The 10718-nt window shown below is 43.2% G+C and overlaps 1 protein-coding gene across 1 annotated transcript; it reads left to right on the top strand.

The window, feature by feature from the left end:
* The first annotated feature begins 934 nt into the window (after positions 1-934).
* ciao2a (cytosolic iron-sulfur assembly component 2A) lies at positions 935-9254 on the top strand. The gene is made up of 5 exons (XM_073472753.1): positions 935-1148; positions 2196-2360; positions 6466-6515; positions 7749-7794; positions 8615-9254. The coding sequence occupies exons 1-5, from the start codon at positions 1025-1027 to the stop codon at positions 8713-8715; spliced, it is 486 nt and encodes a 161-aa protein (XP_073328854.1). The 5' UTR covers positions 935-1024; the 3' UTR covers positions 8716-9254.
* The last annotated feature ends 1464 nt before the right edge of the window (positions 9255-10718 follow it).

Here is a 10718-nt window from a genome sequence, read left to right as displayed (position 1 = left end):
TCATCTTGTACTTCTGCTTCCTTTAATTATTCCTGTATCTTATCCTCAGTCTTTCCTGCATTTGTTCTCAGAATTGTTCATCGTTCATAGTTTAACCTAATCAATTAATGTCTGAAACGTTGCGCTCCACAACTCAGTAAAATGCTTGTATGGCACTTTTAGTGAACAACCAACAATAATAGTTAATAATATACCAAACTTTAGTACATGATATTATAAATTCATGTAAAACACCAAAGATCTATTTAAAAAGAGTAAAAATGAAATAAGGAAATACATGTTTGTTTGTTTTTATACAAAATAATATTTTAGATGAAAGAAATGTAAGAAAGTTGTTATGTATTCAAAATAAAATACTTTATATATTTATAAATTATATAACACATTATATCACAACTTGAAAAAGTAGATAAGCTGCCATCAATTTTTATCAGAAACAAAGCAGATTAAATTATGTCTAACCAGGATTTTAGAAATACTGAGGTCATTCTACAGCCGACATGGGTGACACGTTATAATAACTTCATTAATTCATTGCATCAAATAATGTTTATAATGAACTACACTGTATTTAACCATTTACATACTGAGTATTATGGACATCAACTGCTAATAAACACTTTATAAAGCATTTTATTGCTTGTTAACAGTGAAATAAAGTCAACTAAAGTTTAATTAACTGTACATTTTTAATCACACATAATTGTTTATTGTAATGATATGACAGCTATTATAAAGTGTTGTATATATATTAGATATCATGGACCCATAACAGACACAGAGGACATGTCCTCGCTGTCACTCACTGGAGCTGATCAGTGATCGATTGCTTTTCTCTGGCTCCAAAACACAGGAAGCGGAAGTGAGCGCTGATTGGCTGCAGCAGGCGCCGCTGATCTCTACACAATCACACGATCTCAGTTTCCGGTCCAAGTGTCCTGACAGCCGCGTCCCTGTCCCCTGTCCTCTGTCTCTGTCCGTCTCACAGCCGAACTGTCCGCTTTATTATGGCGCTGACCAGAACATGGACGTCGCGTTGAGCCTCGTGTCGTTGACTGTCACCAAGGTTTTGCAGTTTTCTGGACTCGTGGACAAAAGAAATGTCCTGAGGAGCGAGAAGATGGAGGAGAAAGCGCTGGAAGTGTACGGTGAGCGACCAGGCCCGACTGTCAGAACCGGCGGTACCGTCCGTCCCGTCCGTCCCGAACACCTCAAAGCTCCTGATAGTCAGACAGAAAGTGCTGCAGAGCTGCTGCAGGTCCTGTTGTCATAGCAGAGCTCGGGCTTCCTGTGTGTTGACCGCACCAGACTCTGTTCAAAAAGGACACAACTTTGCGCATTTGAGTTTAAACTCGCTCACGACGTCCACAAACACTCCCAGTGTAACACAACTTGTGTTACAGCAGCCAGCTCAACAAACGGCTCCGGGAATATAATCAAAGTGTCTTATTAGACTAGTCAGTTAGTGACAGGTGAATAAATCATGCACCGAGCTTTTATTATGTAAAGATCGTGGTAGAAGTTGCTGCTGTGTTTCTGACAGGTTAAATAGATAAGTTTATGAATGGGGTTTGGTGTAGTTGCAATGAAAGGCACGTCTGATCGTTGGTGGTGTAAAACTTAAATAGGTGAATTTGGTGTGTTTGTAGTAAACGTCATATACTGGGATTATTAATGGAACAGAACTTAAATGAATGTTTTTTTGAATGGGGTTTGGTGTGGTTGGAGTGAGATTAGAGAGTGTTTCCTCTGTTACTCTCCTCACCTGCCATGAAACCACTCATTATGTTTCTGAAGACTCCTGAGCAGTTATTTAGAACAATGATTGTTTTAATATAGAAAATGAAAGAGTACTTTTAGCCGTCTCTGTGGGCTTTTCCGTGTTAAACGTTAAAAGTTTGGAGCGATCATCCATTAAACAAACAGTCCTCGAAACTTTTACTTTGATTTAATTAATATTAGTTAATTGTTATTGTGTTAATTTTATGTTGCAACTATTTCAAAACAAAAAAGGACTGAAGTTTCGTTCACAATGCATATATACTGCTGTGGATGATAATAGCAGAAAAGTTTCAGCTCAGTTTTTTTTCCTAAATTTTTTTAACTCTGGTTCAGGTGGTTTGTGTTTCAGGAGACACTCGCTGGAGACTCTGACTTTAGTTCTTGTAAACATCTCGTTTCCTGCTCTGTGTCAGATGTGATCCGATCGATCCGGGACCCGGAGAAGCCCAACACCCTGGAGGAGCTGGACGTGGTGACGGAGAAATGCGTGGAGGTCCAGGAGCTCGGAGAGGACGAGTACCTCATCATTATCAAGTTCTCTCCGACCGTCCCTCACTGCTCTCTGGCCACTCTGATTGGTGAGTCACCCTGCTGATAACAGTCGTGAACCAGAAAACAGCTTTCTGACACATCAACCAGGTCCGAATGATCTCAGCTTCACTCTCACTGAAGCCTCTGGATTTATTCTCCTGTTTTTCACAGAGATTTCAACCTATATCTATTTTTAATGCATTCAGGTGGATTCAGGAGTTACTCTGATCGCTGCTAATGATGTGAAAAGCAGAAGATGGTGTAGAGGAAGAACAGAGACTCACAACTGATGAAATACTTTGGCTCAAAACAAGTTGAAAGAAAGAAAGAAAGAAAGAGCTCTTTGATTTGGTTTTGAATGACTGGCTGTGCCGTGTTTAATCTGAACTTAAGCCTAAGCTTATTATCGCTGCAGATGAGAAGTGGAGGGTTTGAATCTGAGGCTAAATGTTTTCTGTAGCAGAATTAAATATGTTGAAATCTGACAGTTTCTTCCTATTAAAAAAAAAAAAAAGACCTAAAATGATTCTTTGCGTTGTGGGAAGCCTTTTAACATCACAGTCACTTTATTCAACGTTATTCATTAGAAATTGTTTCATTCGCTTCATTTCACTGTGTTTTTTAGTTTGTTTTGGATTAAAAGAAAATGTAACTTTAGTGTTAAAAATATTCTGAATGAGAAGAAACGTTGTTATGCAAACACTTAAATCCGTCACTCAGTGCGCTGGTTTGTGGTCCACACACACACACACACACACACACACACACGCACACACACACACACACACGTCTTTGCTGTTGGTTGTGGCTGCGACTGTCAGAGTTCACTGAAGTTGAACTCGAGCAGCCAGGATGGGAATTGGCTTCACGACTGGATGCAGATGTTTTTATTTGCCTCTTTGCTCGCGTAGAAAGGAAGTGAACAGGATGCGACCGCTCGCCGTCGTGGATTTTGCGTGTGTGACTGCAGCATAACTGCTATTTTTAGGTGAACTCAAGCTGCCATTTTCTTTTCAGGTCAGTATGGTCTCCAACGTAACGTCAGTGCAGGTGTTAGTGAGGAGGTGTGACGCAGTAAACAGTCCTTCAGTTTGATTGTATGTTGGCTCGTGTGTGGTGAAGAGCTTTCCTACCTGGAGGTCGTCGTAAACAAACATTGCGATTGGCTAATCACATGTTGAGCTGCAGCTACCAATTAATAATGATTTTCATTATTGATTAATCTGCCAGTTACTCTCTTCATTATATTATGTAGTAAAGTCCTGGAACAGGATGATCCTGCAGGGTCTCACAAAGCTCAGGGTTGGTCTCTGTTTGTCCAGACACAGTTTGTATGACGGTCACGATGAAACAGATAAATATGTAAATACACAGATGTGGGGATCCATCATAGTTTCTTATGCGATGTGTTTCTGTGTTATTATTTATTAGTTATTAAATGAAAACATCCTCTGGCCTTTGATGTTCTCTGACAGTAACTGAGGCCGAGGAGCTTCAACCCTTCACCTCATTACTGTTGGTCTGCGGTGGCGACCGGTCTAATCTCTGAGCAGCAGTGGCAGCCAGTAACAAGAGCGTCAGTCTGCATGAGGAGAATCAGCGTATTCGCTTCTCAGATTACAGAGTCGCTCTCCGGCTGTAATTCCCTCAGAGCAGCAGCCTGAGTGATCGTGAAGGAAATCATACGAACGACGTCTTTAACATTCATGTATTCAAATCTGTTTTCTGAGTTTTATCATCTGTGTGTTTCCACACTCACACGCACGCACGCACGCACACACACACACACACACACACACACACACACACACACACACACGCACACACCAAGGAATAAAAGGACAAATGAAAATGGACTTCTGACTGAAGCGCTGTTCTCCTCCAGCAGCTCTCCTGCTGAACGGGTCGCAGGACAAATGTAAAACTCCACTTTCGTGCATAAACAACACACACACACACACACACACACACACACACTCACACTCACACTCACACTCACACTCACACTCACACACACTCACACACACACACACACACACACACACACACACAGTAAATTGGTTTCAGGAGTCCATCAGTTACAGGATATCAGTGGGCAGCAGTCGGTGATTAATACACATTATTCTGTTGTCACATTAAGAGACTTTAGTGACTGATCAGAGCTGCAGCTAACGACCGTTTCCACAGAACATTAATCTGTCAAGTGTTTCCTCGATTGATCGATTATTTGTTTGGTCGACAAAAAGGTGAAAAATCTCGATCAGTGTTTCATCATCAGAGCTCTTTGTCCACAACTCAGAGATGTTCAGTTTACTGTCACAGACGAGGACAGAGACCAGAACATATTCACATTCAACAAGCCGACATCAGAGAATTTAGACTTTTTTATGTGAAAATTACTCAAACTGATTAAAAAGTAGTTGTTTGTCGCGGCTCCATCACCGACACTTCAGTCTCAATGTTTTACTCACAGTCGACATGAAACTGACACATGTAAACATTTTCTGAGCGAGAAGGTTTATTTTATATTTTCTCTTCTTGGTTCCATAAACTTTTTTTATGGCTTCTGTATAAATGAAACAGAAAATTGAAGATATGTTCATGAGCTGCAGCACAGCTGATTAGTTGTCAACGATTAAATGAGTCACCAACTATTCTGATAATGGATTAATCAGTCTGAGTGTTTTCAGAAGGAAAAGTCATAATTCTCTGATGTCGGCTCGATATGTGAATATGTTCTGGTCTCTGTCCTCGTCTGTGACCGTAAACTGAACATCTCTGAGTTTTGGACAAAACACTGATCGACATTTTCACCATTTTATAGAGAAAATACCACTTGAGAGTGAAAATAACAATAAGTTGCAGCTGATGTTAAGAATGATTTTATACGTCCTCGCCTGATATTTGGCCTCCTCTGAAACTAAAAATAGCTCTCTGCGTTTCTTCTCCTAATGACCCAAAAAGCTCAATACTGAGAGAACGTGACGTCTTCAAGTTGCTTGTTTTGTCCAAAATCCCAAATTATGATTCAGTGACGTGAGAAACTGTTAAAAGACAAAACTGGATCAGCTGCAGCAGGAACACACACATCGATCAGGACGTGTTCAGTGTGAGTGTGAACGGCCGACAGGTTCCCTCAGGAGGTTGTTTTTAGCAGGATGAACAGAACAGATGTAACTGGCTCATAATTGATCTCGGCCTCGATCGGGAAGCTTTCCGTGCAGCAGATGATTTTCTGACCAGCGGGGGCTGCTGGCGCTCCGCCGCACGTCTCATCACTCAGACGACCTGCAGCTCCACCGAGGAGGGCAGCTGCTGCCGGATCGACCCGGGCCTCGGGGCCCGTTTTGGACCGTTTTCTTGCTCGTTTCCATCGGGCCGACAGTCTGACAGCAGAACCATCAGGGATTTGAAACATCAAAGGTGATTGACAGGATTTGGTGTCAGTCCAGCGAGAGAGAGGCTTCTTCTCCGTCCAGAATCACACAGGCAGAAGTCCAGCGGGTAAAAAGGACCAAATACTGGTACCACAGGAGCAGGAAACGGACCAGAATGCTTTGCAGCTGCAGCGCTGTTTGTCAAACAAATCAGCATCTTTAACTTTTAATCTCCATAAATAATGTTGTGATCCAACGTGTCCGTGTGTCAGGATGTGATGCATGTTTCTATACTTTGTTTCTCCTGAGTGAAGTGATCGTCGTCTGAGTCTGTGGGGATGTTTGTGTGTCTGTGGGGATGTTTGTGTGTCTGATGGGGATGTTTGTGTGTCTGTGGGGGTGTTTGTGTGTCTGTGGGGATGTTTTGTGTGTCTGTGGGGATGTTTGTGAGTCTGTGGGGATGTTTGTGTGTCTGATGGGGATGTTTGTGTTTCTGATGGGGATGTTTGTGTGTCTGATGGGGATGTTTTGTGTGTCTGTGGGGATGTTTGTGTGTCTGATGGGGATGTTTTGTGTGTCTGTGGGGATGTTTTGTGAGTCTGTGGGGATGTTTTGTGAGTCTGATGGGGATGTTTTGGGGGGCCGTGGGGATGTTTGTGTGTCTGATGGGGATGTTTTGTGTGTCTGATGGGGATGTTTTGTGTGTCTGTGGGGATGTTTGTGTGTCTGTGGGGATGTTTTGTGAGTCTGATGGGGATGTTTTGTGTGTCTGCAGGTCTCTGCCTACAAGTGAAGCTGCAGAGATGTTTGCCATTCAAACACAAGGTGAGTCAAGTGAATGTTTTCATGTTTCTTCACTTTATTTTAAAGGACTCTGAGCTTCACCTCCTGTATGAAAAGAGCTACATGAGTAAAGTTAATTATAATTATTGTGTTATTATTATCTGCTGCTTGTTTGATACTGAATAAAACTTGAGCAGCAGCTTTTCTTCGAAGGATCCAAAGTGGATTTATGGACTTGTGTTTGAGATATTATTGGTATCCCAGAGAGTGTAAATCCCTCTGAATCTATAAATATGTTTCTGAGATGAAGTGTGATGTGGAGTCTCGTTAACGGGTCCGTGTCTCCTCACACACAATCTCACATCTTCCTCCTGGTTCACGGTTAAACATGGACGTTTAAAGTTGACTTTCGAAATCCTCCGTTCAGCGAGGAAACAGCTGTTGTTTCATTAACAATTCAAAGAGTACGACTCTGAGAGGCGGCGCTGTGTGAACACACAAACACACACAGCACTGCAGCTAATGAGCTGTTTATTCACAGCCACGTATTAGAGGTCAAGGGTCACGCAGAGAGGAGCGCTTGGCCGACCATCAAACAAACAGCAGTGTGCAGTGGCAGGTGGAGAGCTGCATGCTTCATCTCCTTACAGACGAGATGAGCAGCCTCTTAATTAGGAGCTTTTCCTGCTCGTTCCACAAGTATGACATTGAAATAAAATAGACTCAAATCCATCAGGAGGACAAAAACAAAGCTTCAGTGGGACCATCATGTATATCCACGAGGAACAAGTCAACCCGAACAAACATGTTTTCATCTTGGTGTGAAAATCCCCCCCCCCCCCCCTTCAGGTCACATCAGGTGGGATCATATCATCAAAGACATTTTGATTTTTGAGTGAAAAGGAAGGCACGCCATTTTGAGATATATATATATATATACATACATACATACATACACACAAAAGAGATTAATAGAATAATATTTGTGGATATTCTGTTTGATTTTCCGCTTCATCTGTGTTATAAGCAGCATCCGTACAGTCACCAGTTTACATTATTAAGGCGTTTGTTGTTCTGAGCTGCTTGTGTCCCGTTTTCTTCTCTGTCTGTCCTGCAGTTTCCAGTCCAAACCCAGTTCTCTTTCAAACCGAGCCAGCGTTTAAAATGCTCCTGACTTTGTTCTTAATTTCATTTCTTGTATCAGAGCTGCATGAAATTTAACAAAGAACAAATTGCCTGTTAACGGCGGTTGTTTTTCTTTCTTTCTCTTCTCAGCTGGAAATTTACATTTCAGAAGGAACCCACTCTACGGAGGAAGACAGTGAGTGTTTTATTTTTTCATTTAAAGACTGAACTGTTTCATTAAGATTAAAACAACCTCCCGCTGAGCCAGTTTTTCTCAGTCGTGTAATGTTCTGTGTTCTGCACACTGGCAGCACAGACGCATTAGTGTTCAAGGTTTTGATGTTTAAAGCTTAAACCTGATGCCAAATTAAAAAACCAGGAGATCATCAAAGTGCGTAAGATTTTCCTCTGGGAACTATGAATCAGGGCCGTATCATATCATATCGTTCTCAATAACCACAGTCTAAATCTTTACATGATTACAAAGTGCCTCATCACGCTGTAGCTGTGTGATGACGCACAGTGTGTCGTCTCATTAACAACACGAGCACAAGCGTGGCTGAGAGCAGAGCAGCGCGTCAGCCCCCGACGAGGATCTTGTACCTAAACAGGAAACTAGTTAAATCCTGTGGACGTGGATTAGCTACAAGAGTTCAGACCTCCAATAAAACACTATAATGTGCAAACTATGCAAGAAAACGGCGACAAACACGACTTGTCTGAAGAACGCCGAGACAAGCTAGCAGCTACTGTCGTCACCTCAACAACCTTCATTTAGTTTGAACTAATAAAATGCTGCTGCTTTGTTTTTATATCGTCATAAATAGAGTTCACGCAGTTTCACAAAAACAGAACAACACAATCTTTCAGCAGTCGGTGTCACAACAAACTTAAAATGTCAAAACAACTCTCAGTTCCACGGTGACGCTGCCGTGCTGTCGAGGTCACAGCGTTGTGTGTTTGTGTTTGTGTTGTGTCGTTGCTGTTCAGTGTCTCAGTGACGTTTGTGTCTCCAGTTAACAAGCAGATCAACGATAAGGAGCGAGTGGCGGCTGCCATGGAAAACCCCAACCTGAGGGAGATCGTGGAGCAGTGTGTCACTGAACCTGACGACTGACGGAGGACGCTCCACCCACCTGAAGCAAACACCTTGGAGCCGCTGTGTGAGTGTGTGTCTGTGTCTGTGTGTGTGTCCCTGTGTGTGTGAGTGTGTGTTTCCACAGTGCCTGAGGATGTCGTTCTCAGGCCTCCTGAGAGTCTGTGTGAAGGCGGAGGCTTGTGTCGGCTCTGGGGAGTTTGCAGGGAGGATTTTTTGGAGTCTGCAGTGAGAAGCTTGAATGCTGAGGGAGGCGAACAGAAGCCGAGCCGGAGAAAAGCCACAGACGTGTTGACTTTCCGATCATTCCCTGCCGGACGGTGAACAGCGGCAGCTCTGTGCCGTCGTCGGCTCAGTTCTGCTTCAGACGCTGTGAAGGAAGCAGCCAGTGTTTGCATCTTTTCCGGCGCTGACTGTTTATAGAAGTCTGTCCTTTTGTAAATGCACTCATCCGGTGAATCACGCAGTCAGTGGAAATATGAATATTTTAATATAGGTGACTATTTTTAAAACCGATGTGCTACAAAAGAATCAGGTATTAAAAGTGACGTGAATAAGAAGCTGCTTTTGAGTCGTGATGATTGACAGGACAATGTGAACAAGTGTGTCTTTAAGACCCACCACACAAACACACACCAGATATTACACACAGTTATGTTTCACATGCAGTGACCTTATGTACTGTGTTTGTAGGTAGTTGTCACCCTCATTTCTTCATATTTGTGTCAGACCTCATTGTGGATGTCGGATGCTGTTGGGGGCACTGTTGTTCCTGGTGACAGAGGTTTAACAGTGAGAGATGAAGCTGCCGTCAGGACCTGAGAGCTGAATAAACAGCCCACTGTCTTCATTAAAACTCTGAACCCAACAGAGGCAACCTGCATTAATGAACACTTCAATTAACCTGAAGTTTCAGCCAGAAGTCCTGCCGGGATTTTAAATCAGCAGCGTGTGTTTGTGTGTCCTTGATTCAACATGTGAGTCCAACAGCATCACTCAGACTCACAGACGGGTGTTTTCCTGCTGAGCAGAGAAGACGACCTGCAGTGTGTTTCACTCAAAATCACACCGAGCGTCACACTTTTAACGTGACTGTGACTGTGTGTGTTGTGTTTTGAAAGTACAAATGAAAAGATACAACTTCGGCATCAAACTGGGATAATTCACATGAACAACTCCACATACGCTGTCAATAACTTCCTGTAGATGCGGCGGCTGGTAGCTGCTCCTAATGATGCTACACTTTTGTTTCTTGAGCTGTTGCTGTCATCATTAGAGAAGAAAGTGCGTGTTTTGGAGTCAGAATAAGAGCCATGCTCCTCCAGCTGGGTTTAACGCTGCTCCTGGCTGATGTCTGGTCACAGGAAAAGGAAATGGACTCAACGACGTGAATCAGCCTGTCGTGCCCACAGTGACCCGTCTCCACCACGACATCTCGGATCAAGCTGATGCACGACTGAAAGGACCGTCCCAATTGAATTCCTCGCTCTGTATTGAGAAGCCGGGGAAGCAAAATAAAATGACCTCGTCCTGTTCACAGTCCTCGTCTGTGATCAAAGCAACAATAAAGCTTCACAGCGGTGTCACATCCGGAGGTTCGGGGCGGTGCAGAGCGAGTATCTCTGACTGTGCTGGGCTGAAGTTTGGGCTCGTCTGACAGGGGAGGCTGAGAGCTCTGCAGGAGAAGCTCTGATTACAGACGGAGGAGAAGAGGTGATTTACATTCACTGTCACAACATTATTCTCAGGACTGGAGTAAAGAAATGAGCTATGAGCAGAGGAGGGAGAGTCAAAAGGCTGCTGCTGGTTTGGATGTGAGGTGAATTGATATTTTCCATCAGCTCAGTGTGTGTGTGTGTGTTTTAATAGGGTCTGTGTCACGTTTGTTTTCACACTTCACACTTGGATCCACGTTTCAAAATGTGATAATTCTGCTTTAATGCTTTTATTTGCATTCAGCACAGCTCCTCTGCCCGTAAAACCACACGGACGTCTACTGTCGAAGCGCTCAACTCTTCCAGTTG

Source organism: Pagrus major, chromosome 8 (genome assembly GCF_040436345.1).
Source record: "Pagrus major chromosome 8, Pma_NU_1.0".
Classification (NCBI taxonomy): domain Eukaryota; kingdom Metazoa; phylum Chordata; class Actinopteri; order Spariformes; family Sparidae; genus Pagrus; species Pagrus major.
Note: the sequence above shows the minus strand (reverse complement) of the source record. Positions and strands in the feature narration are given on the sequence as shown.

Excerpts from the sequence above, each read along its gene's own strand:
- ciao2a (XM_073472753.1), top strand. The coding sequence starts at position 1,025 with ATGGACGTCGCGTTGAGCCTCGTGTCGTTGACTGTCACCAAGGTTTTG. Across the intron at positions 1,149-2,195 it reads GAAAGCGCTGGAAGTGTACG|ATGTGATCCGATCGATCCGG; the intron begins GTGAGCGACCAG and ends GCTCTGTGTCAG. Across the intron at positions 7,795-8,614 it reads CCACTCTACGGAGGAAGACA|TTAACAAGCAGATCAACGAT; the intron begins GTGAGTGTTTTA and ends TTGTGTCTCCAG.